Source organism: Falco peregrinus, chromosome 1 (genome assembly GCF_023634155.1).
Source record: "Falco peregrinus isolate bFalPer1 chromosome 1, bFalPer1.pri, whole genome shotgun sequence".
Lineage (NCBI taxonomy): Eukaryota > Metazoa > Chordata > Aves > Falconiformes > Falconidae > Falco > Falco peregrinus.
The window spans coordinates 51,034,863-51,062,161 of NC_073721.1; the positions used below are offsets into that span (position 1 = coordinate 51,034,863).

At 48.3% G+C, this 27,299-nt stretch overlaps 2 protein-coding genes across 5 annotated transcripts; one reads left to right on the forward strand and one right to left on the reverse strand.

Moving 5' to 3' along the window:
* Positions 1-1,484: 1,484 nt before the first annotated feature.
* Positions 1,485-12,673, reverse strand: RBM18 (RNA binding motif protein 18). The gene is made up of 5 exons (XM_055807248.1): positions 12,540-12,673; positions 6,757-6,883; positions 5,443-5,529; positions 3,505-3,590; positions 1,485-2,114 (listed from the first exon to the last, which is right to left on the reverse strand). Exons 1-5 carry the CDS (start codon positions 12,650-12,652, stop codon positions 1,955-1,957), a joined length of 573 nt encoding a protein of 190 aa, XP_055663223.1. The 5' UTR covers positions 12,653-12,673; the 3' UTR covers positions 1,485-1,954.
* MRRF (mitochondrial ribosome recycling factor) lies at positions 12,535-26,890 on the forward strand. Of its 4 annotated transcripts, none has more exons than XM_055807237.1 (7): positions 12,535-12,671; positions 13,839-14,014; positions 14,455-14,610; positions 15,846-15,964; positions 18,846-18,937; positions 24,676-24,835; positions 26,360-26,890. In XM_055807237.1, the coding sequence occupies exons 2-7, from the start codon at positions 13,864-13,866 to the stop codon at positions 26,435-26,437; spliced, it is 756 nt and encodes a 251-aa protein (XP_055663212.1). In that variant the 5' UTR covers positions 12,535-12,671; positions 13,839-13,863; the 3' UTR covers positions 26,438-26,890. The 4 variants fall into 4 exon arrangements, with proteins under 4 accessions (XP_055663212.1, XP_055663195.1, XP_055663206.1 ...); XM_055807220.1 differs by lacking the exon at positions 12,535-12,671 and adding an exon at positions 12,762-12,864; XM_055807231.1 differs by lacking the exon at positions 12,535-12,671 and adding an exon at positions 12,901-13,049.
* Positions 26,891-27,299: the final 409 nt, after the last annotated feature.

Consider the following 27,299-nt stretch of genomic DNA (forward strand, 5'->3'; position numbering starts at 1 on the left):
AGGCACTTCTGTTAGTGACCGTGGCAGTGAAAAAAAAAATTAAATAAAAAAAGACTGATGCTATTGTACCCAGATTTGTATCAGTGGACTCCGGCCGATGCCAAGCATTTACCACCCTCACTTCCTGCTTGCCGCCCTCACTTTCCTGGAGGAAAACATGCATTTTAAATGTTTATTTAGAGCTGTATGAATTTCAACAAATAGTATTTAAATACAAATAAATATCAAAGTATGTTTCTGACGGGAACACCATCACATACCCAATTTGAATCTAGGTATTTTCTAAATTCCTAATAGAAAGAGAATTGATTGCTCTTCTAAATAACGTGTACAGATCCAGAGGACTACAAACGTTAGACCATGCAAGAACAAAACACAGGCTGTTCACAAAGGAATGTAAACGGGTGTTACTGACATTTATAGAGGTACAAACTCTGTGATACTACTTTTCTCTTTACTCAGGTACCCATAAACTAGAAAGCAAACATTAATATCACAAAACCTACTTTTGAACAATTCAGGCTTTTAACAATCCATCCATCACAGACATGCACCGCTCCATTCCAGATGCTCGGTTTGGAAGCAGGAAGCATGCTCTGCTGTAGGAATACAAAACTTACTTTGCTACGCCAGTGAGCAACATCTGCGTACAGAAACCAGGGGCTGTTTAAAAATTATTTTCCTCCTCTTGTTTCAGACCACTGTTAATCAGCTTGGAGAAGCAACTCGAGAGTGATGAATGAGGCAAAGATTCAACACTGACAGGACTAGAGAGAGCAGACATTGGCAAAATCAGACCACTATCTCCTGGACCCGAGTGCATGTGTTCTCCAACATCCCCCTTCCACACGCAGTCACAGCACTGTGTGTACTAAGGAGAAAACTCTGCCAGAAAGTGGTGTTTATTTTTCCCCCTCGGATTTCTATTTTGCAGATAACGATTAGGGAGAAAAACGTGCTGCAGATCAAATTGTTTAAGCAAAATGCCATCCATCAGACTTGTAAATTAAGCACCTAGTGCAGGTAATCCCCAGTACACAGCAGAACCATTTTGCCACCAACGCTAGTGCCACTTTACACCAAGAGGCAACCAACCACCTTCACCACTTCATCAATCAGAAGCTCGACTGGTTGATGGGCAAATGCTCAGGTCATGTGCTTGACAGATGTCTTGGAGGCCGCAGTGTTATTCTCACGCTGTCACATCTGGTTTATGAAGAGCTGCCACTGAAAGGGATTACTGAACACAGGCATTAGATAAGCCACTGCTGCGCTCTGAAGCTTAGGGTGTGCAAATACACCAGATCCTATATGGAGGCACACACCTACAGCCTAAGTGACACTGAAAACACCCATGGTGTGTCAATATTTTAAGGTTATTGCATCATAAAGTAATACCTTAAGTTTGTAATTTGAAATGCAAAATAAATTTGCTTTGGTGCATATAAAACGTTGCATGCACAGTTACTAAAAGTGTTGCAAAATCTATTTTAAATGAGTTTTATTGAGATGAAAAAGTCTTCCATGGTAACTACAGAATGTTAATCAAACCCAAGTGCTTCCCCTCCATTAAAAACACAAATCGGAATACTTTTTGTTCAAAAATACTTTAAAAAGTAATCAGTTAAATGGAGTATTTTTGGATGTGCTTTACTCCACACACTGGTTACTGTTTCTAATCTTGCTAATGAATGCACATTAACGAGAGGTTGTCTGCGTGTTCATCAGAGGCTTTGAAGAGAACAGACTTTTCTGAACAGCATTCAGCTGTGAAGCTGCACTGGCAGCAGGGAGCATTCGGCAGACCACCTAAGGTGTTACAGAACACTGCGCCACGTACAGCATTGCTGTGCTCAGGTGGCAGTATCCTTCTCACTCTACAAAGTACAAAAGCATTGGAGGACTCCAGGTATACAAAGCAGTGTTTCTTGCTACCATTATCCATTCATAAGCATCATCTTCTCGATTTCCAGGCAGCTCTAGAATAAGGAGTAGTCCTTTTCTTATCCGGAGGTTTGAAGTAAGAATAAACAGGTGCTGCTGGGTATTCCACGTCTGGATTTTCTGCCATCATTTTCAGCTTGGCTTCAATGGCCTTTATTTTTGCACTGACACTGGAAAGAGGAAAAGCAAAAGAGAAATTAAGCTTGATCTTACCACAGAACTAGACTAGAACAGCAATCCCCAGAGATTTTGCTGACATGCAAATACTTAGTCACACAAGGAGGGGCTAGGCAGCCCCCATTGCTGCATTCACAAGCTACGTGAAGTTGGGAGGCAGGAATCTACTGCTCTAAGCCCACGCTGCTTCATTTCAATCCTCAGCATGGATTTGCTCCTCCAAGATGTATCGCAGCACCACAAAAAAAACGGTCCTTGCACCTACTCAGCACTTTCTCGAGGACACAGAGCGAGACAAGCACACAACAAGGCTTCCTACTTCATGTAAAATGATGTCATTTAAAGAGGTCTGAGCATGTGCAGCAGAGCACAGCTCAGACAAGGCTGCTGGAAACAGCAGAGAAATGAAAGCCAGACTTCCTCCCAGCTACAAGACCGCTTGGGATGGGAAAACCCCAGCCTCTAATTAGGCCAGGAAGAAACATTATTTCAGCATTAGCAGGGTTTATCCCAAAGGGAGAAGCTATCCTAGGTTACACCCCAAATTCCTAGGGCTTTTGTTATTCACTGTCCTCCATTGGGTAGGACTGAGGAATGTTCCCTTCTCTGCTGGGGCTTCTTGCAGCATCAATCTTCACTGAAACAGCTCCTTCACACCACTGACATAGGTAACACTCTGCAGGACCTGAGCCTCTCTGCTCGTTACTTCTTAGCGTGTTACTTCTGAGTTCCAAGCTCATTTTATCTGTAGGCAAATTAATTATTATCCCCAGTCTTGGTTACTTATAGGGTTCCACTAACAGAACACAGAGGAAAATCACATACCCTTTCAACCAAACTGTGGATTAACAAAGCAGCGCTATGTGCTTTAGGTAAATGGAGGGGCTGGAGAATTCAACCAACATCCTACAGAGAAGGCCTACAATCCCTAACGCTGGCAAAAAAAAATAGTTTTGTGTGAAGTACTACCTGTAATTTTGGTTTTAATCTTTTTCCGCTATGGTAGAAATTCTTGCTCATAAGCATTCTGCTTAATCACATTAGTACAGCACAAAACCTCTCACTGAAATTCATATGAAGAAGTACAAAGCATATTCCGGTGAAAGGAGCTGCAACATGAAGACATTCCCAATTCCTCTCTTCGCCTCTTTTCCTTCCTACTGCCCTTGTAGCTTCACACATTAGAAAATGAGCTTCACGTCTGAAGTTTCCCACATCAAATGAGTTACTTTGCAGCATGCTGCCCTTCTGAAAACAGCTTTTCTGCCACATTAGATTTTTAGGACAAACATAACGACAACAACTCTAGACCTTACTGAAATCAAACAAGTTAGTTCCCTGCCACTGCCAGTCTAGTCACCTCTCACCCACCCCATCTCCTACCTCAGGTTAGACTGGGGTGGCTCTGTGCTGGAAGATGGCTCCAGACTGATTGGAAGGATCTTCTCATTTTTATTGTGATCATATCTCTGCAAACAAGAGACCAAGGACGGCAGTCAGCAAGAATTATGAATAAAGAAGCATTTGCCCACAGATACACTTTAAAGTTGGATTATCACCACCTCTGATCTTATGAAGCTTTTGCTAGGAATGATTTTGGCAGCCAAACACTGAAGCAAATCCCAACCATAATATTTGTTTAGTACCAACACGGAACATAGACTCCGATACCAAACATTTATGCGCATCGTACTATGGATCCTTGAACCTAATCCTGTCTTACCACTTCTTGCTCCCCTCTATATAAGGTATGAGGCAAAGATGTAAATTTTAAGGTAACTACTGTACTGTGCTGCTGTGCCCTTTATACAGTCACCGTGCAGACTCAGATTGTAACCCCAGCACATGGCTGCACGGAATCATGCAGTGCTGGGGGAAAAAAAAAAAAACAAAAAACAAACCAAACCAGTTAGGAGCCACCTCCTTTCTGTAGACAGCAGCTTATGAGTCTGTCATCTTTGTGGGCAACAGGCCTCCTGAACTATTTGCAGTGTTCTGCTTCCTTATTTCACTTGGCACAAAGTCAGGTTTGTTTTTCAGCAAAGCTGCTCAAACCAACAGTGTCTGGAAAGCCTTGGCCACTCATCTTAAAAGTTACTTAGCATGGTGCTGGTATTGTCTAAAATAAACACTTGTTACAATAAGCCAAAGTTTTGCATTGTTAAATCTTTCCATTCAATTGGAAAATGCCACGCAAACTGATTATTTATGCATGTTCTTCACCATACCCTGGCCAGCCAAGCTCTGAGCCACCCTGCTGAACTCCCAGCAGAGCAGACACTCACTCCTCTGGCTCAAACTCCTTTTATGGCCCCGATCATTCTTCAGGCATCCGGAAGCACGTGGCATTCTAGTAGCTACAAGAGCTAAAGAAAATGGAGGCTGGATTTGCACAAGCCTGGATGTGCTGACAAGAGCCTGGAGCCCTTGAAGCCAATAATTAAAACAATATGGTCTCCTTTAACAAAGATAACCTGGTTTGGGCTTGGGGGGGGGGGGTGGGGTGGGGTTAGCATCCATAACAGATGCGCTACTATACTTGGTAAGAGAAAGGGTAGAAAGCTGCTTGTAGGATAACTGACACGTGCTAAAACAGCAAACTACCCAAAAGGAAAACAACAACAAGCAGCTCCACCCCACCTCCCCCAAAATCCATTTATCTGCCAAGAAAGTTATTCAAAATAAACTGCTTTATCAAACACCAGATAGTAAATAGCTGCAGGAGAAACAAGGCAAGAATTTTTAAAAAAGAAGGACATTCCAGAAGGTACTGCCTAAATTAATTTTAAAAACTTGTTACTGATTGTTTTGTTGCATAGAATGAGTATTTAGCTTAGATGAGAAATATGTTGCTTTAAAGTCAGAAGTAATTAGAGCTGCTGCCGCATAAGTGCTTTCAGAAGTGGAACAAAGTAACAAAGTCCTTGGTAATTGGTAATTTCCATGCATCTCCTATTCAAAAAGGGAGCAAAACCACAGAGGGAAGGATTCAAACTTTCAGCCGATCACTCACTAAGTTTGGGAAAAATTAAAACATGGACATTTATAGAAGCAATCTGCTCACACAGCTCTGATCAGAAACTCCCTTACAAGTGACGTCAGGTTAAATGGCCTGTCCTTAACTCACAGCTAATCCGGCCCAGTTAGGTAGACAAGAGAAGTGGTAGATCGTCAATACTGCTTCCATGAAGGTTACTTCCTAGAGTAGACTGAAATTCTCTTGCCAGGCTAAGGAGGCCTTGGCAAGATTCGTTCCTTTAACATTAGCATTTTTCAATTTTGCAAATTAAAAGCAATCCTTATTCACAACAAAAAGCTTACCTTGACTTGTGCATGTGCCCAGCGCACCACCAATTTCTTGGAAAGGGCCAGCTTCCCATTGAGACATTGGATCGCCTTTTCTGCTTCCTGCACAGGAAGACAGTTCAATAAACAAACCAAGCCTTTAGTCAAAACCGACTCAGATGTAAAAAGCCTTTTTTCTTTGTTAGTCTTGTGCAAGTACAGCTAACTGACAGCAAAGAAAGTTTATCCTATTGTTTCCCAGTCCAGGAATATCTTTGGAAGACTCCAACATCTGAGTAACCACACACTTTTATCAGCCTTATCAGTTTATTCTTTCACTTGCTTTGGGGTAGGAAATGGGGAAAATTATCAGGAGTTTTGAAAATACCAAACAGAGGCCACCGGAACAGCATTCTGAGGGAGGTTTATGCTGTGCGAGTTTCTCTAGAAAATACTGTGACTCATGACAGTGATCACATGTGTCTCATTAACACCCATCTACGCTTATTCCAGACCCTGCTCATGTGCACCGGGAACACTACCCACTTGGTCCTGTTCTAGGCTCAGCAGTGGAATCTCAGTTCTGGGACACTCCCATAAAACTTGATTCACAGCAGTTGAAGACTTATGTTTCAATGCTGTTCCACCACCTTGCTATGAGTAATTTTCTAGAGCTAATGCACTGTGTCAGTGCTCTTCTGCCACCCTTACTGGCAACTGCACAGCAAAAAGATGAGGTCAGACAACCACAATTCACTGTTCTTCCTACCTTTTGAACAATTCTAGCAGAATCACGACAAAATAACTACAACTCTGATGTTGCAGGTGAGCATGACTTGCAATTTTGATTTGTAACAAGAGCTAAACCCCCAAACAGACAGCCAGGGGCAGTGTGCTCCAGGGTGCTGCAGATGCGTCACGTTGTACATCTGACAGTATCACACAAGTTGGTGTTTGTGCATTCATGAAGCCAAAAGAAAAACTAGGAGGACTTCAAAGCGGTCCTGGATTTCAGGTGGTCTGGCAGGCTGATCCAAGCAAGGCTCTGCATGGATCACAGTATCTCCGGTTCAACTCCATGAGCTCACTACCAAAGAACTGGTCCCTTCTGATTAGCATTAGAAAGCAGGATTCAGGAAAAGACAGCAGAGGAGAAAGGAAATCACTATTGCTACTTTCAGGAGCAGTCACAACGCGGCTGTCACAGAGTGGAGCTGTTAAGAGTCTGTGGGTTTGTGTAGACAAGGTATTTGATTTATCCCTTCCTGTTTCAGCTTTACATTAACATAAAAAGAGATGGGGGAAAGAAGCTAGTCATTTAAATCAGGATTTTAGATAAAAGCAACATACCTGTTTGGTTTCAAAGTTCACAAAACAGTAACCTCTCGGCTGCCCCTCCAGAGCACCAGACTTGTGAAAGAGAAAGTCAAATTGCTTTACTTTGCCAAACTTCTGAAGGAGTTTGAGTAGATGGTATCTGAAGGGGAAAGAAGACATTTATGACAATGACACCTTTCACCGCTCTGAAAGTGAAGAGATTGAAACGAACCCCCCAACACACACACACACACTTCACACTGTAACACAGGCAGTTCAGTTGTGTCATACGTGATCCCAAATACCCGCAGAGGTGTACTCCCTGTACAGCAACGCTTCACCGTCCATAGTTCCAAGCTGCGTTTTCAGTGACTGCTCTAAAACCCCCAAGGCACAAAGCTTCCCTCCCAGTGGTGCCAGCTGAAGGGCATGCAGAGCATCTCTTCACAGCTGGCTTTTGGACAGTTCTGCAATGGCTCCCTAGGGGTCTAGGAGGGCTTTGCCTCCCGCCTTTCTACATCACACCTACTTTCAAGCACAAACATCACATTTCTGCCTCCCTCGCCCTGATGCGACTGTCAGAATCTCCAAGCCCTGTATTCCTCCCCCTGCACAAGCAGTCCCAGCCCACAGTACCCCACATCACTCGGGATCCCCGCTATTCTTGCTGCCCTCCCTCTCTTCCCCGTGCCAAGCAGTACCAGTGCCCTGGTAAGGACATGGCCAGATCACACAGAAACGCAGCCGCTCGCCTGGCAGAGCTGGGGAAGCAGGAAGGCAGAAGAATAAGCAGAACAAACTGCAGCCAGGAATTGACAGCAGGCCAGGCAAAAAAAGACACCAGACAGACCTCAGTATCATCCAGGCCAAATCTGCCAGCGCTTCTGGCTCAGACAGCTTTTCAGCGACATGCACATGCAAGTCAGACACTTATTTAGCCAATTATCTTCCTGCCATCCAGTGGGGAGTGTGCTGTTTCCAATAAAACTGGAGAAAGCCAGAGTAAATCTGTCTGCTTAGTATCTAGTGCGCTGAGCAACTTAAAATAAGCAGCACATTTGTTGTACAGGCCACATCCAATCCTGAAAAGTTCTTTGCAGGTTTTTTTTGTTGTTGTTCCCTGGGACCGAAGTGTTTAACAACACTAGCTGACCTAGAAGGAAAATGACACTTGTTACTCTTTCACTGTCTGACCCCATCCCCAGCCTTTAAGAATTGTCTAAGGGTTTAATAAGGGAGTCTTAGCCAGGACTCATCTTCTCCTGATCAGCTGTACAGCGTTTGTCAGCAAGTCATCTAGTAGTCTAAGCCCAATCTTCAGCTTGCAAGATAACACAGTGCTCTTGAAAGCCTACCAGGATAACTCAAAATGGACATGGAGCACCAGGCACTGGATGAAACCCAGCATGTCCAGGCATGAATGGTCAGCAGTGGCCCAAGACAGCCAAACACACCAGGCAACTCTAGGGACAGTCTAAATAGGAAAGGCAGACAACATTTTTTTCCTAATAAAGCCTGATAGGATGTTTGAAAAGGGCTTTAGCCCTTTGTTAAGCTTCAGGAGCCAGGCAAGAAGGTTCCAGGAATGTGAGTCATCTGACAGGATGGGTCACGGTGGACATTCAGGATATACATTTTTAAAGAGGTAAAGGTGCAGCAAGTGCACAGATGAGCAGCACAGAAGGGCCAAGTTATCTCCCAGGGGAACAAACACACTGTAATCGATTATGGTAGGCTTCCTACGTCCTTCAGAATATAGACCAAGCACATGGTCTTCCAAGAGGCCTATGAACCCTCAGTCTCTACTCAGAAGGCAGAGGAGACAGAAAAGCAAGAGCGGGGGGGAAGTTTCACCACCACATCTCAAGCTACCAACAAGGAGTCACAGATGTACAAGTAAAACCACTAACTTTGGAGACATGTGATGTATATAAACCCCCACACTGAACTTTCAGAGCCTCCAAAATATGTAAACGCATCTCAGGTTTGTTTCTGTAAACATATTGCTACAAAAAGCACTTGCAATTTCAGCAGTAGGAAAATGAAGTCCTTACCACTAGAATGCTGTTCCCCTTTCGGCAATTACAGAGGCAGTGGAAGGGGAACAACGATTCTCATCGCATGCTGTTTAGCGACAACAAAACCCTGCAGCTGCCCAGTGAAAAGGAGTATTTTGTGGTTTTTTTTCCTGAGAACCTCTGCATTCAAATAATACTTAGCAGCAAAGTGGTAGTTGTTGCTTTGAAACAAATTTCATTAAGAGTCTAGTAACAGCCTACAAAATCTATTTTATTTAGAATCTTTAGATCGTACATGACGCAAACACTGTTTTCCAGCCATGCATGCAATTTTTACAACTGGAGGTCACCTACTCTCTCCATGGAACAGCTCGGAACTGAAGTCTTGTATAACTAAAAGTCTCAGGCTGCAATTATGAGTTGTTACTGTTAACATAGCGAGGGCATTAACAATAACTTGACAAGTAGTTCTCCAAGTCAAGAGAACTTCAGTACTGAAGGAAGATCCATTACAAAACGCCCAAAGCCTTAAAAAAAAAAAAAAAAGTGAGAACTTGTAAAAAGCTTTACTATGGCAACAACTTGGGTTATCCAGAGCTTGGACGTTATTCACACAGATGTGGCCCCACTGTGCTGTGCAGATCACCGCAGCCAACCTCCATTTCCACTTCCTGTCATCTGATGTCAATGCGAGACAAACCAGCAGCTCCCCCATTTCCTTTTCCTCCACTCTTCCTCCTGGCACCCCAAGTGCTATTCAAACACAGGCAAGGCTTCCTCTGAACAATGCTGTCCCAAGGATACCGCAAAGGTACCGGGCCACATGCGAAACCTATTATTGCGAAGAATTTTGCCCCACTGGGAGTCAGCAGGGGTCTGTAACAACAACTTATGCACACATTGTTTTCGAGGTGAGACTCATCAAGATGGGATCCTAGACAAGCGGCAGAACAGCCAAGAAAGTTGAACACCCGCTATTTCATACCCATGGAAAATGAACGGTCATTCAAAGGCTACTGGAAACTAGATAATAAGTATGTGTTACTGCAGAGCTGGAAATGAAGTTTTTGCCTGTCCAAAATGCTCAAAAATCTCAAGAGACTTTACAAACAGGAATGGGCAGAAGAGGCAGTACTACTCCACTTGCCACGCGGGATATGCAACTAACTGTGGGTTTTTCCAGCACAGGACGGGAGCACTGAGAGGCGATGTGAACAAAGGGTTGTGCTGCAGCACATCTCTTACTCCACTGTGCAGCTGGGGACAAACACTGCACCAGGCAACACTCACAGTGATGGCAAGGGGACCCCACAGCTTCCTTGTTCAGTGACAGCAAGCCCAGAATCAACCAGCTACTGCTCTCCTTGTGCATTGCCATGGCAGGCCCCACACCAGGGCACTTCTGATGCTGAATGATCCTGGAGACTGTCCCCTACACCATGAACAGTTGCAAGGTCCTATGGTGCCAGCTCACCTTCTTCCAGCCGTTAAGAAAACACTCAGTAGACTCCTAACACTATCTTCTTCCACAGGCAGAACAATCCTCTAAGGATGCTGGATAAAAGAAGTCACCCAAACAAACGTTATTGGCAAAGGAGGAATGCCCACCAGAGGACCCACTATAACCCTGCACGTAGGGTACATCAGCATTCAAGGTCCTCTGAGACTCCTGTTTGAGTCACAGTTACTCAGTACGTTCAGTAACCTCCTACAAACCATCAACTTGCAGGCTGTAATTTGTGGGCAGCCCTACATTTATAAATTCCCATTACCGCAGCTTGTGCTCAAATGTGTATGTTACCTATTAACTCCCTAGCGCTTGATTGCAGCTATAGGTTGCTCTCTAAATGGAAGTCTTGGATTAATTCAAGACTTTCTGAACTCATTTCTGCTCGAGAAAGTCACAACCACTTATTAACCCTGCTAACAACTCAATCAACTTTACACAGTCTTAAACAAATCTAACCTAGAAATTGCAGAGGCAGCTCTTTAAAAATCAGATAAAAGCAGCAAATGAAGAAACAGCTATGTAATTTTCAGGTATATGTTTTTAGTCACGTGATCAGTAATCTCAACAGGGATAATTCAGATGAGCAACTATGAGAAGAGATGTAAGTCCTCAGGATAAGAAAGTAAGGGTCAAGAAGCTTACAGACCTTACAGAGAACCGCACTCTTTCTCACTGCGCTGACAATGTGTTAAAAGGAACTTCCTCTTCTTTTATTCACAAGGAAATGGAGATTACAATATGGTTTGCCAGAGAAAATAGCCATTTTAAAAGCAAAACCAAAAGCAAGGCACAAAATTATAAAACCTGAAATAAGCAACTAGCATCTGTCACTCATCACTGGGCAAACTTTAACCGTTTAGTAGCATGGAAGTGCTCTAGGTTTGATGACACTGGAGAACGAAGGCCCTCTAACCAGCCCCTTGCCCATAGCTGTGATGCTGCTCTGGACACAGTCCCCAGCAGCGAGGGCAGCCGTGCCCCACACCCAGGCTGAACTCATGCAGCTGCAATAAGTTATTCAAAAAGGAACAGCCTGCCCACGCAAGAAGCCAAGTGAAACCCACAGAACTCATTTCACCCAAGCTATGAAAACAGTAAATTTTGCCATATACAGCTATTACTTGTCCGGCCTAGATTCAGAGGAACAATCTGGCCTGAAAAGGTCTTTAAAAACGCCACTAATGATCACTCTGGGAAGTGAAGGATCTAAGGCATTTACTAACACCCACTATTCTTCCCCCCACACTAACCCAGGTTCCTGAATCTTTAAGGACCCAGCAAACAACATGCTCAAGAACTCCCGTATATAATTTTACGTGGTCAGTGAATGTGGACAAACCAGAGTAACATAGCTGTGGGATAAAAATGGTAATTAATGCAGAAACCACCCAAAGCTGAATGGCTGGAAAGCACAATGCATTAATGATTCCATTTAGAGGCTATTAGAAAACCGCTCTGTTAAGATGAACCACATTTAGAATAAAAACCTAGCACCTGCACACAAACAAAAAGAAGCAGGAAGAAAAAGTATTCCATGAAGGACACATACAATAGTTAATCAAAAATGCTTGTTTCTTAGAAGTGTATAAACCCCAAAGTGTTTGGGTTTTTTTGTTTTGGTTGGGTTTTTTTATACAACCTACTGATTTCTCAGCACAGTATCCAAATATCGGACAGCAAGTTGTACTTCCTTGACAACTCAGCTGTTCAAATCGCATGTTTGCTCAGAGGATAATTATCTGCAGCCTGGAGAAGACACGGAGGGCGTACACACGCGTCTGATTCTTGCACTTACGCACCACAAGCGGCAGCCCCACCTCCCCACCACTCGCTAACTCGAGTCGTTCTCCCCCTTCAGCCTCCACCCCACTCCCGGCACCAGCACAGCCACAGAACCGGGCTCCTGACCACCCAGGAGGTCCTAAACCCGACGTTCCAACACCTCCCGAGCTCAGCCAACAGAGGCGCGTCCAAGCCCTGGACTGCCAGCCGAGCGGCGGCTCGGAGAAGGCTGCAGGTGCCGGCTCGGGGCCCCGAGCCCCCGGGGCACCCCACGTACACCCTTCAGGCCCCGTGACGCCGGGCAGGCGCGGGGCTGCCCAGCGCTGCGGGGGGCGCTGCTGGGCGAACGGGCAGGACCTGGGGGGGGCAGGGAGGGGCGCTGCGGCGCGGAGGGCGGCGAGGCCGGGGGGCGGCTCGGCGGGAGGGAGGCGGCGGCCCCGAGGGCCGGGGCCCAGGGAGGCGGGGCTGCCGGCGGGGGGGACCGGCACGGCGGCGGGGCCACTCACTCGGTGATCTTGGGGTCGAGGTTGCCGATCCAGAGGCGGTGGCCGTCCTGCAGCGCGCCCTCGGAGAGGATGGAGGCGTTCTCCAGCGGCAGCGCCTGGCGCCCCGGCTCCATGGCTCCGCGGCGGGCAGCAGTGCGAGCGCAGCGGGGTGGCGGGCGGGCGGGTGGGGGGCGCGGGCCGGGCCCGCACTCACCATGACACCGCGGGACCGCGCAGGCCGCGGCCGCTCCGTCCTGGCGCAGGCCTCGCCCCGCCCTCGGCGCCGCTTTGTGACGGCGCGGCGCGGTGTGATGACGTCGTCTGGAGCGCGCCGGGCTGCGCGGCGGTGAGCGAGGCGGCGGGTGCCCGCCTTCCCCTTCGCCGCCCCCGGCCCGGCCCGGCCCGGCCCGGCGGGCGGGACAGCCCGGCCCTCCGCGGGGCCCCGGGGGGCGCGGGCGGGGCGGGACCTAGCCCCCGCGGAGCGGGAAGCGGGGGGGCGGGGCCAGCAGAGGGGCGGGGCCTAGCACCAGGGTGGGGGCGGGGCGGGGGCGGGGCCTGTGGGCACGTGTGGCGGGGCCGGGACCCACGGGGGTCCCCACCGTCGCCCGCGGTGGGCAGCGACTTGGGGGCCGGGGGCTCCGTGAGTGGGGGGCTCGGGGGGCTTACTCGGGAAGCAGGGGCTGGGGGGGCAGGGGCGGGGTGTTCGGGGGCTTGGGGAGCTGGGGTTTCAGAAGGCAGGGGTCAGGGAGTGGGGGGCTCCGGGGGCTGGGGGCACAGGGGAGCTCAGGGGCAGGCGTTTCAGGGGGCCCACTCAAGGGAGCAGGGTCTCGCGGAGCAGGGGGCTCTGGGGGCAGGGGCTCAGGAAGGGGGAGGGAGGGGGGCAGTTGTACTGCCCCAGCACGGGGGCTCGGTACCCCCGGGGCTGTCCCGGGACTGGGGGAGCACAGAGCGAGGCTGGTGTCCCTCAGCAGCAGCTCCTGGCTCCCGCACCCCTGTGCCCTGCCCGGGGGGCACCGGGCCTGGGTCTGCGGTTCTGCCGCCCTGAGCCCAGCCTAGTAGACCCGGGGGGGGCCGGGGGGCTTCGGGGCCACACGCCTCATGGTGCAGAAATTAAAGATTCTGCTCAGCTGTCGCGCAAGCACCAGATATGAGTGGCTCCTGCTTAGCAGACATGGCCTGTGCATCACCACGTGCCCCCCTGGGCAGGTGTGCCCAGGCTGCCCACGAAGGGGCCCACGTAGCTGCCTTGCTCTGTGGCTGCCCCGCACCCATCGAGGCCGCTGAGCAGCACGCCGGGCAGCACCTTTTTCTCTTTTCCAGGTGAGCTAGAGAAGAGCTGTAAACAATGGCTACGTCACTGAGATGCTTCCGTCGCCTGCCCTCCCTGCTTTGTCGTTCCTCCTTCGCAGTGGCAAGGGCCCTGCCGCCGGCACCCGCAGGCTGTGGGCACGGTGTCCACCTGACGCTGCTGGCCAGGCAGCTGGCTACCAAAAAAGGTGAAGGCAGCAGCCTTTTTCTAGCGTTTGCAACCCCTCAGCCTGCTGCCAGAATCTCTTTTCTTATCCCTTCTATCGGGTGTACTGTATTGGTGTAACGCGGGCAGCTCTGGAGGAGTGGGGTTGCCTGACAGCGTCGCTGTGTACAGGAAACCTCAGCCCTTCCCATGGGAGAGGCACTGCATGGCACAGCCGCTGCCCTGGGCAGCACGTACCCTTCGTCACAGGCCGGGCTGGAGTCACCGCACACAGCGTGACCTACAGCTATATTTTGGCTTATGTGCTCAAGTGCTGGGATATTTCCTCATTAAAAAATACAGTTACTTTGGTTTATCTTAAGACTTCTGAATCTAACGGGGTTTTAATATCTCCTTTCTGCTTTCTAATGCAACAACCAAGTGCTGTCAGAAACAGAAACTAATTTTTTGTGTAATCTGCAGCTAAAGGTAAAGGGCAGAGTCAAACCAGAGTGAATATTAGTGCTGCCCTAGTTGAGGACATTATCAATTTGGAGGAAACCAATGAAGAGATGCAGGCAGTGGTAGAAGCTCTGAAAGAAGATTTCAGCAGAAACATCAGTGTTAGAACCTCAGCAGGTTGGTAACTTCGTTGTATGATGCTCGGTTGCCCTTAAATAAGGATACCAACCCTAGTAACACAGAGCTGGTTTTTTTCAAAATTTATTTCCTTTTTATTGAGTTATTCACTGGGCACCCAATTACTACAGCCTCAATGTCCCCAGCTAAAGGCTTTCTTCACCCTGAGCTTGACCAGGAAGGATCCATTTTTGTTAATAGCTTCCTGGAAATAGCTTTTGTAAGTGGGAGATGTCAAAAGTGTCTAGCTGAACTGTTTGCAGATGTGATGAAGAAGCAGGTTGTCAGCTAATGGTGCAGTAGGGCAGGAAAAATCCAATTGCCATTAAATTAGCCTTTTGGAAATTGCCATCAGGCTGGTGTCTGGCATGTGCAAACTTTTTTTGCTGTGCATCCTTGTGGTTGGTGACCTTTACAAGCCTCATTCACTTAGTGAGTTTTGTGCTTTAAGAAGAAATGTGAATATATTTGACTAAGCTACAGTTACTATAACACTCTGAACATACATATTTGTAAGTAGTATCAAGTTTCAGGGATAAAATTTAACATTAAACAATGACCAAATTTGAATCATTCACCACCCCAGCTCTGGCAGGGGCACTTCAGTCTTTAATGGAGTTGGAAAGCGAAGCTCAGTCTCTTAACTATTTATTTTAACCATAGGTATTTTTTTAAATTGCACTGATAAAGTACCTCTTGTCCCATGTGCCTTTTGGCCTGTTAACATTTTGCAGCAGAAACTAGAGAGCAGATTAAGAGTAGCTCAGGGAGAAACTGAATACTTTAAATTAGGCAGTGTACAACACCTCCTCTTGGGACTTGGGCGGGGGGGGGGGAAATGAGAGGTTTAAGAGAACACTGCTAAGTTAGACAATAGTCAATTTTTGTAGCAACGTTTTGATTTTTAGTTCTAAGAACCAAAAAATAACAATTTCCTTTTAATTCGTCACAATCTTGCTTAGTTTTCCTATTCTAGTAACAAAAACAAACAAGACTTATGTTTTCATGTTTTTGAGCTTTAAAGTAGCGTTGAAATATTTAGCTTGCAAATACTACAGGGGATGTGTGAACACAAACAGCACCTGAAGTCTGAAGAGACATACTTTTTTTCTTTTCTAACGTCTATATTTTGCATACCAGAAGGGAAGTGGGACAATCCATATGTGTTTTTTTCTTCAGCATCACTGTGAACTGCTGTATCATACTGAAACTCCCCTGTGTTTCGTTCTTTTGAGGGGCCCTTGATCACATAATTGTGGTGACAAAAGATGGGAAGTTTCCACTGAACCAGCTGGGGCAGATCTCACAGAAGTCACCGCAGCTCATTCTAGTGAACATGACCAGTTTTCCAGAGGTAAGGACACATTACCGAAGGCATTGCAAGGGGACATAATTACCACAGGAACAAACAGGTTGATGCTGAGCAAAGGAACATTTAGACAAAATGAGTTAAACCTGGCAGGGCTGAGAGCTCTGGCTGGGCTGTGTGTTGCTTCGCGGCTGACACAAACCAGAAGCACGATTTTGCTGCTGACTGCACGGGCTGAGTGACTCTCCAGCCCTGCCTGGCACATGGAGCATCGCACGTGCACAGGGTCAGATGAGAGTTACGCGCTGCCCGTCGGGCTGCGATTGCTCTCAGGGTCATATCCGACAAACGCTACGGTATGAGGGGGTTGCTTTGGAGACTGGCTTCCCGTCAGTGGGGTCTGCAAGAGCTGGGTTGAAAAGCCGTGCTTGTCACAGACCAGATGCCTGGATTAACTGTGCCCTGCCAGGTCTCCCCATTTCCCGTGCTTTGACGGCACCCAGCAGTCTTGAGCACACACACACGCTCTCTGGTTCACCTGAATTACACAGTGGAACCGATGCAGCCTCTGCCCCGTTGCATTTATGTCATTTCAGTTCCTTATGAAGACGTGGCCATGCACAGAACCAGACCTGTAGTGGGAATAGTGTGTATTTTTCCTGGGGACATCATCAAACTCCTCTAAAACTTGCTTGTCGCCAGGGCTAGCGACACCCCCTGAGAACAGATGGAGGGAGCTGCTGCTGGAGCCTGCAAGTCCCTGCAGCCCCCCTGGTGGGGCTGAGCCGGGCCCCTGCCCAGTGCTGGCTCAAGGCACTGCTGAGCTCAGCCAGCTCCTCCCCGGCAGCCTGCGGGTCAGAACCCAAAGCTGGTGCTTTGACCTGTCTTCTGGGAGAGCTGAGTTTCCTTAATTTTCTGCAGGAGCCTCAGTTAGACAGGCCTGTAAGTGAGGTGGCGAATCTGAACCCAACCTTGGGATCAAGCACTGTGGGTGCCCCGCAGGGCTCCCGCCGGGCAGCTGCGACAGGAGCAGCCGTGAGCGCAAGGTTGGCTGTTCATCCCGCTCCAGGTCTGGAGGTTTGCCAAAGCTTATCTCTATTTATTTTGCCAAGGCTTTCCCCAATTAATTAAGTCAGCAAAGTCTCAGAGGAGGTCAGTGTAAGGCACTTGATGCCTAAGTGTATCTTAAAGTGTATCCAGCGTGTTTAACGGCTTTGAAGGATAAAGGCCCCTCATCAGCAAGTGCACCGAGGTCCCTCGGGGTGCCGGAGCTGAGAGGGCCAGGGGAGTCCCTCCGTGACTTAGCCCTTGTCCAAGTGGGAGCTCAGGCTGAGAAATGGGCATGTGAGAAATTAAATACCACACTACGTAGCATTGCCTGCATTTGCCTTCTAAGCCAAAAGACCTTTTTTCATGTCAACTAGAGCCAGAACCATTTCTCTCAACACAGTTGTTTTATACAATAACTCTCCCATGGATAGATTGAACTCTTCAAATCTATTACAGACACATTTACTTGGTGTTATTATTTACAGCATATAGTCAGTACTTCATAGCATTGAAAAGCAAATAAAAATGCCTGAAGAGTCTGGGAAAGAAAATAATCATAAAAAGGAATTGCAGGGCTAAATTCTGTTTGCCCAAGAGTTATATAGCTAAACAAGACTATGGTTTTTAAGCACAGCTATTTCTTTCATGGACTGCAAGAGGATGGGGGCAATATTGCCATATTTTCTCCTTCCTCCATCTCCTCCAATATGTGTGTTAAACAACACAGCTTTTACTGAGCATTTCCTTCCTACAGAGCAAGCACCGTCCATAGAATAACACATTTACATTCCTGACATGCTGAGATCATCTTGGTTACATTTTCCTCTGCCCTTGTTGTGTTCTAGAGGACAGCAGTTATGTCTTACAAAACACTAGCAGAGCATTCACTTCGCTCAGTGATGTCACGCGTCGGAGACCTAAACAAATATGCAGTGCTTTAGTTTGTGCCTCAGTTGACAAAAGCTGAACTTCATAAATACAGTCTGCTGCAGCAGCCTGGAGCTGAAGTTAATGATGGGAAGGAGTATCAGAAATAGCAACGCGCCTTGTAGGAAATGCCACGCGAGCACCGCAAGAATAGAGACTCGCTTGGTCTTGTTATTGTCAATGTCAAGAATGAAGGAACTTGGCAGAGCTCCGTGGGAGCTGCCAGCAAAACTCTGATTTAACCGTAAAGCCTGACACTCTGTAAAGGTACCCCAGCGCCCTGGGGGCGGGAAGAAGCCTTTCAATCCCTTTGCAGTTACCAGGCAAACCTGTGCACCCCACCTTTTAAGCAGAGCAGAGCGTCAGCCAGCAGTAGTGGAGTTTTGAGAAGTTAATCTGAAGTAATAAACTGTAAAATAAACATAGACCTGGGCACAGGCGCTATTTCTCAGCCAACTGCTACTGCCCTGATGTAATGTGGTTAGGTTGTAGCGCTGAAGCGGTTAAGTTAGTTAACATTTCTAAATTGGCACTGTGTGATTTCTAGTGGGAAACATTCAACTGGAATTTTTAAATGCTCAGAATCTTTCATCTCCTTTGCCACAGTCAGGCTATGCCTTGGGAATTTATTGCGGTTTCACTCTGCGTTGCCTCAAACCATTCAAATAGTTTCAAAGAAGCAAAACAGTTTTCTTTTGTTGTTGCTTCCTTTCCTCTGTCCCCCGTTCCCCCCCCCCTCCGTGCCCCCCTACCCCGATACTGAGCGCAGCCGTAGTTTCCCACTCGGTTTGATCAAAGCTCTCCGCACCAATGTAACTTCCTGATCTTACTGGTAACAGAAGTAAATGTTTCCATGTTCCATGGAGATGGATTGCCAACTATTGACAGAGTTCTGGCATATGGGAATGATTATTTCCTAATTCCCTTTACCTTTTGATCTGTTTTACAGAGTACAGCTGCAGCTACGAAGGCTATAAGGGATTGCGGCATGAACCTGAACCCAGAAGTGGATGGGACAATAATTCGGGTGCCAATTCCTAAGTGAGTATTGATGGCTGCCTGAGTCCATCATCATGCAAGATAACACGATAGGTTGCAGTGGGTGCCCTTCAGGGGGTAAGCATGCATGACTGCTGTGATGTTGTGATGCAGCTGCTTTCCAAATAGCTGTATTTCAGGTTCAGAAAAAATATCTGAGCCCCTAAAAGCGTCTGGTGGAACCTCTTCCAAGTGTCTGAGCTCTTAAGTCACCACATGAGCTGATGGTTGGTCTTACTGTTCTTTATCTTTCCCCTGGAGGGGAAGCTCAGTCCTAGCTGGCTGCAGCTCTTTGCAAGAGACAGCCAGAGGCTTTTGAAGCTGTATTGCCTTTATTCAGGGGCTGATTCTGTGCTGCCTGCTGTAAAGTCCTTGAATTACACCAGCGCAGAGCAGCAGTAACGCAGTAGTGAACCAGTAGTATTAGGAGTGAACAGCACCTTGCTGCAGAGAACACAAAAAGGAAGCGATGAAAGAAAGAGGGAGGAAAATTGATAGCTTTGACTAAAAAATTCCTCTTCTCATGGAATACACATTGTGAACTGACAGCTGAGTTGAAATTTTGGTACAGGGCTGATAGGAAAGCAGGCTGCTCCTGGCTGAGGATTGAGCATCGCTTCCCTCACCTATCACAGCTGTGTCCCAACCCTTGGAGAAGGCAGGTGCCACTGCCTGAGTGCAGCAGTTTGGGTCAGGAGAACACTTCTGAAGCGATCCTGATGATCCCAGCTTATCATGCTTTGGGCTGCAGCATGCTGGGGTCTCTGCCTGCAAACGGGATTCCTTTCAGATGAAACTAGAGAGGTACCCTCTGGGAGCGCACAGAGCACTCCCCGGCTGCCTGGGACCAGGCTGCATCTCGCCTGGAGCAAGAGCTCCCAGTAGCTCCGCTTGTACTGTGCTGCACAGCTCGCCAGCATAGGCACAGGGCAGTGGCACTGCTCTGCCCGGGTGTAGGTGGTAAAATTCGCAAGGTCCTGTGGGTGCTGGAAACCTGCAGCGATGGAGCCATCTAAATACGCTGGGCAGACATGGATGTATGTGATCCTGGCGTGCTGTGAACAACTCCCTTCAAAGGGTAAAGGCTGCTCTGTGCGCTGCCTGTGCCCGCAAACACCTTGCACGTGTGTTGCATTTTACAAGTAGGTGACTTCTCAGTAAAGATGAACCAAGTATTTCTTGTGCTTTAGATCTTCTTTAAAAATTCTATAGAATTTTATCCAGCATTTTGATCAGAGAAGTCTTAATTGCAGCTTTCCGTTGCTGTCGGTGAGAGAGAATGACATTATCATTCTATTTGCTGATTTTCTTTTCCCCATGCTCCCTGCCCTTCCCCCATTCCTCAGGAGAGGAGGCAGAGGAGGAGGAGGGCACCATTATCTTCATAATTGCTGAGGCTCCCGGGTTGCTGCACAGTGGTTTGATTGTTAATGGGCACTTGGGTCACCCTTGAATATGAATTGCAGGGGAGGAAACTCCAAAACTGCATATCCCCATCTTTAAAAAAATACTGTTTTTTCAACAAATGTATATAGTCTGTCACTAGCTTTTGTGGTGCTGCAGAGCGACGACTCTCCTCTCCCCAGGGAGGATCTGCCCAGTGCGCTGCCTGGTTCCCAGCTGGGAAGGGTGGCAGCTCCTGGCCCCTTTCCCCGGCTGGTGGCAGCCTGGGGACCCCTGAGTTAAGGAGGTTTTTGGCCTGGGCGACGTGCCCTGCTGGTGTGCCCTGGCGGCTGCCCCTGCTTCTGCTTGCCCACCCGCTCTTCGGTGACACGGCTGCATCTTTTAGAGTTTCATCCGCTTAGCAAAGACAAGCAGCCAGTCTTTTAAAGCCAGCAACCTTTTAAAACCTAACACTAATGAGGATGGAAATAATCAAATTCTGCTAGAGGCCTCTCTTTAATATTAGATCCCTGAATTACCTTTTTTTGATTTTCAAAGTTTTTCATTTTCCCAACTCTAAAGATATTTATGAGAGTATACAACAGACAGATGCAGGGAAACTGCCAAAAGTATGGCAGGTGTGCAGAATGAGCAAACGAAGCCAAAATGAAAAGACAATATTGTTTCTGCAGAAATTGGTTCTTTCATGAGAGGAGGCACAGTGAAAGTAAAATCAAACCTGAATTGTCCTTACCTGTTATTAAAGGCACTTTTTAGCCTGACCTGTCAGCTGGACACACATACGTCGTTTTGCCTTACGAAGCTCCAGCTGTGCTTCAGTGCTTGAGAGTGTTTCAACTGAGCATTTTAAAACAGAGTTTACTTTTCAGTATTTATTCTGTTAGTTTAGTTTTCGCATTGCAGCTCTAACAGGAAAAATACACTCGCTTCGTTCATGTTTACTTCTGCTGCCTGCTAGGATCCCCTCTGCTCCCTAAGGCATTCGCCTGTTTGTGTTGCCAGCACTGCATAGGCAATATTTATTTGTATAAAAAGTATTCTCTGAGGGTTTAAAAAGAAAAGAAAAAAAAAAAAAAGCCAGCCAGCCATGGGAACATTTGTATTGGTTGATCTCTTGGCCGAATTTGACCTGACCTTGTGTCTTTTATGGTATTGCCTCATTTTTAGATTCATCTTTTTTGGACCCATTGTGTTACACTGGATATTGTTTGTAAATTAGTAATATTTTTACACATGCTTTACTGAAAACCAGATGACTCATTTGAACATTTAATGACTCATTGTGAGCTTTTTTTTCCTTTGCCCTTTAAGAAATATGCAAAGATACCTACTATGGGAGAAAGGACTCAAAAAATCTTATTCGAAAAACCCCAGAGCTGTTTCTAAGCTGTGCTGCTCCGGATCGCTCATCGGCAGAAGTCTCTTACATGCTTTTTGTCGAGCAATGTATGTTGCACCCTATGTTTATCTGCAATTATGCATGCAGAGTATTTAGTTAAGCCTGCTTTCCTTTAACGGAACCCTCTCGTTCACAGGAAATTCCTAGCATTTGAGATAGAGAAATTACTCTTACCCGCATAAATGTCTTGCGTTGGAGACGAGACATGACCTGCGTCGTGCTTGCTGTGGGTCTGCTCCCACTGGATGCGGGGAGAGGAGCATCCAAGGGTTGCAGTGCTTAAACCGCTGGTCGCTGGGGGAAGCGGAAAAAAGGATGTTACCCCTGGGGTGCTGTGCATTTCTGAACACCCTGGCATGTCAGTTCGCCAAGCTGTGCCCTGACCCTGGCAGGGCAGGACTGTCCCCGGGGAATGGCAGGATCTGAGCCCGCTGCTCCTGGAGCTGCCGGGGACGGCAGCATTCCCCCCAGGGTGACGGGAGAGGACACTGTCCTGTTCCCTGCTTTTGGCACCCCTTCCCAGGGTTCACCTCACACTTTTTTTTTACTTTAAAGAGGGAGCAGGGGCAACGGTTACTAGACAGAAAAGAAAACATACCTAAGAAGAGCTTGAAAGTCCCAGATCTGGGGGCAGGATTAAACAACTGTCCTTAGAAACCATGGGCCTGGCTCGTGTTGATGGATTCCTTAACCAGAAACAGCATCTGCTTGAAAAAGTGTCCGTTTCTGGCACTGTTGGTAGCATTGCTGAGAATTTACACACAGTCTGGCTGGAACATAAAACCCGCTGAGAAACTCCACGGCGCTGCGCAGTGATAAAAAGAAATTGGTGTTAATAAAGACAGACAAGGAGGCATGAAAGCTGTGACCCCGTGCCAAGAAGCATAGGAAATCTGGCAGCGCTGCATAAACAAAAACATTTCCTTAAAGGCTCAGCAGCCCCGAGCAGGCGAGTGATACCCTCGGCACAATTCACAAAAGCCGAGCGGGAGGCAGAGCTGAGGCGAGCTCCGTCTGCCCCGCTGCGCGCCCGCTCGCCTCACCACCCAGCCGGAGATGGGAGAGATTTCCAGCTCCCTCCTCCAAGTGTAGCAGCCAGGATTGACTCCCTGCCCACCCCACCCCACCCCCACCACCCCCCCCCCCCGAAAAAAAAAAAAAGCTGCCTGAGAACCTGACCTCAGCCGGACCTCTGGTTTCGAGCGGGCTTTGCATGTGCTGCAGGACCTCTGGCTGGGGAGCTCGAACATGAGAAGCCCTAAAGGCAGCGATGTTGGGATGCAGAGGAAAACGCAAGTAACGCTGCTCGCTTCGAATCAGGCATGCGGTCCAGGCTGGAGCCTGCACTGACCAGAAGTCTCTTGCCACATGTGAAATTCCCTGGCCACCTCCCTCCAGCTGTCCCTGGGCAGGGAGCGGGCTGGGCTGGGGGTGCCCCAGTGAGGGCTGTGGGGGCATCGGGGATGCCGGGGCTGGGGTGCAGCTCTCTAGGTCCGTCAGCTTTTCCGGCAATCCCAAATTCCTGCAATTACTAATCTGTTCTGGGAAGCCTGCTCCCTCTTGCCCCATGATACAAAGATAACTGGTGAGACAGACATCGACCTGGCTGCCGAGGGAAGGAGTCAGCGCGTGTCACCTGCCAGGCTGAGCAGGAGCCTGGGAAGGGGCTGGGGGTCCCATCGCACCCCCACAGCCCCCCATGGCGCACGCCCATGCAGGGGCAGGGCTCGCACTGCCCTGGGAACCCTCGCCCCAGGTTTCCTGAGCTCTGCAGGAAGAGTCCTGGCCTCTGTGTTTCAGTGACCCAGACCGTTGCAGCCAATTTCTAAATACTCCTGTGAAATGTTTGTTTTGCGATATCTTCTGCGAGCAGACAGGCGCTCTCCTGCTAGTGAGTCTCAGTGAGCGCACGGGGGTTTTTCAGTCTCGAGGCAGTCTGGAAACTTCAATAGCCATGAAAATAATTAAAATATTACTGTTGAGCACTAGCAGTTGATGCTGACAGTGATCAGCTGTAGGTGCTGGAGCATTACCGGAGCTGAGGTGACACATCAGCCACTCCTGTGCCTTACTCAGATGTCCAGGCTCCCTCATCACCTGCAGTTTTTAGTTTGGGATGGAAAGTTGAGGATTTTCTTGTGGCACCACCGTAGTAACTGGCCCCGCACTGGGGGAGGGTGCAGCTGAAGTTCTCCCGGCCGAGTTACCTGTGGCTGGCCAGATGTAGCATCACCTTCTTGCCAACCTGGGCATTCATGTCATCTTGATGGAAAAGCCTGGTCATGATGAGCTGGAATGAAGTTGAGTGAAGCATAAGCTCTGTAGCTTCCAGATACATAATTCAGGCTCTTCAGTTGCAGGGGGACAATACCAAATTTCAGGAAGGGATGGAGGTTTCCTCCTGGCTTTGCAGGATTATACTTTTCAGCTCCATCTCTCGGGTCCAGAGCTGGATTTTCCCTCTTCCCTGCAGATGCTTTGGCAGCAGAAACAAAGTCTGAACGTTTCAGCATGGCTTTCAGGCACGGCAGTGACAACTACACAACAAGATTCATTCCAAGTCCCTCAGCTTAGGACTGTGCTGGGAACTTTCCATTCCAGGGTCAAGACTCGCTTCGCTAGGCTGTGCTGCCCTGGCGGTGCTGTGCAGAGGTGGCTCATTCGCTCAGGTGGACCAAAGCAGCATAAAAGCACACCCTGAGCTAAGTCCCTCTGCTCTTGTGACACAGGACCTCTACACAGAGCGAGCTGTACCTTAACACAGGTGGCTTTTGGGTGTCCCTGCACAGCCCAGCAGCTCTGTCGAGGCCAGTCGGAGAGGTACTGCAGCGGAGAGGATCGCTGCATTTACCCAGATTCCATCACAGAAAATAAATCTTACTGTGCTACACATGACACTTATTTTCCTTTTGTGTTTTTTCTCTCCCCTTGCTGCTAGGGTAACAAGAGAGCACAGGGAGAACTTGGCCAAGCTTGCCAAGCAATCCACCAACAAGTCCAAGGATGCCCTGAGAAAGGTGCGAAGCAAAAGCATCAACCAGGTAAAGAAGTTCAAGAACAAGGTGTCTGAGGATACCATCTGGCTGCTAGAAAAGCAGGTAATTATTTTTTTTCCCCTTCTGCCATATCACGGTGTTTCACAACTCTGTGGTACGTTTGTCCCAGCCCTTGCTGACACATCTCCGGCGCTGAGAACCCGGCTGGGGAATGGGTGGTCCTGGGCTGAATGCTTGGAGTGGCAATTGCTGGTGTATTTGTTTTTCCTTTGTGAGATCTGGGGCTTCAATCTCAAAGCCAAATTTATTATATGAATCATTGTAAGCTGACACAGGAAAAAAAAAATATGTTCCCCAAAAGCTTTTGTACTACGAGGGATTGTTGCACAAACCAGCTGAACTTGGGGAACAGAATGACTGACATTCATAGCTTTACATTTACATTTACACAGGGCCTGGCCACTGCAAAACAGCTGGTGCTAATGAGGATTGCTCCAGTTTGTTATTAACGAAAAGGCTAGCGAGATTATCTCTGTTAGGAGTTTTTGGCTCTGATTCAGGAAAATACTTAAGCACATGCCTAATTCCCTAAGAGCAGATGTCACTAAAGTCAATTACTTGGGCATAAACTCAGGCACAAGCCTTAGTGTTTTGCTGAATTGATGCCTCTGAAGGCAGGCCATTACTTTTTAGCTGTTTGTTTATTAACAGCTAAAGTTAGATACATTGCAAATGCTTCAGGACAGTTCCCTGTGTGCTCGCAAAAATAAACATTGATATACAGAGCATTTGTGCAAGCGGGAAAAATGGCCATGCTATTGTAACTGAATCCTGTTGGGAAGCAGTTCTCCCAGAGCAGACAGATGGTTTTCTGCATTTGTAGGGGTGGCGTCTCAAGTCTGATTTTTGCTTGTACCCAAATTGTTCAGCGTGGGGAAAGGTCCTTGTCATATACCTTGGGCCTCGGGAGCCAGTGCATCTTAGTCAGTCCTGTAACACTAGTGCATAAACACACACATGCACTGATGTGCTCCAGCCTTTGGCTGCACTCGCTCAAGGTGTGCGCGCACCTTTGGTCCCATTCACATGCTTGCCGTGACCATCCCTGCTATCAGGAGACCGCTCCCTGGGCAGGGCCATAACAATCGCCATTTATTTCCTCATGCAAGATATAAACAGGTCTGTTACCTGGTGTATGAATTCTTAGCGCGTGCTGAGGCTGCGCTCCTGCTGTTACCTTGTTCATTCTAATAGTGGAAAGGTTGCAGGAGGTGATGAGATAAGCCCTCTCCTCTCTGGTGCCAACACCAGCAGATCTCTAACCCTGCCTTCCCCTGAAGTCACTCTGTTAATAAAGGACCTGACCAAGTCACGTGTGAAGCTCAGCCAAGAGGTTGTGTCTCTTTGCGGAGCCTTTGCCCCATCCCTGGTCTTGCTGTATAGATGCAACACCAGCACAGAATCACTGAGGGCTGCGGGGAGCCGCCAGGAAGAGTCAGTTATTGCCCCAGCACCATTTTGGGTTTTATTCGGACTCCAGGCTTTGCTTCAGGAGATGATCCCATCACTCCTTTAAACTTTGGCATCACCCAGCATTTGACTTGGACTTGTACTGTGTTGCCACAGATCCAGCAAATGACAGACAGTGCTGCAGCGGAGATGGACAAGCTGCTGGCAGCAAAGACCAAGGAGCTGCTTGGATAAGCACTATCCCGATGGACACGCTCTCCCCTCAAGCAAGACCAGACTGCCATGCAACCTGATGGCTGTCCCTGCCTGGAGTCAGTAGCCTCAGGGATGGGCAGGGGTGGCTCTGCCAGACCTCCAGAGCATCTCTGTGCTTTGGCTGCTCCCGTTCCCCACCTTGGATTGTACTGGAGGGAGGGGGAAACTCTTCTCACTTTTCTTCATGCAGGTGGCAACAGGACTGCATGAACTGAGATGAAAAGTAAAATGGCAGGAGATGGAGGAGTGGAGGCTGCTGGAAGGGCTCTCACACAGAAGCTGAGGAAGAACAACTGCCCTGCTCACCTTGCTGCTGCCGGGCTGCAAGGTGCTGGGATGCAGACAGGCTGGTGTGCAAGAGAAACCTGTGCTGTCTTGCTGTGAACCTTGGCATTAATTTTTGCTTAAAATAAAGTCAAAATGAGATGTGGAGGAGTGACCTTGGGACAGCCAGTTCCTGGTTGGTGTGATATTTTGGGTTTGTGCGTCCCAAAAGAAGCATTTGCCCGTTGCCACGGCCAGCAGAATTACCTGCAGCCTCACTGCCAGGAAGGCAAGAGAGAGCTCGGCACCGACTGGGGCAGGGTGGGCAGGGGAGATGGGCTTTGCAATTCCCTAGGCTTTGTGGGTGGAGAACTGAACACGGTGCAGTCGGCATGGCTGGTTTAGCCAGGAGCAGGACCAAAAGCCAGCACGGGAGCTTTCCACGGGCAGCACCTGCCCTCCCTGACCAGTTAACGAACACCCGCACAAGCCACTAGTGCCACATTTTGGGGGGGTGGAGGAGGTAGAAGCGGAGCAGGGTCCTGAGCACGTGGCACAGCTCAGCTCCTCGCTACCA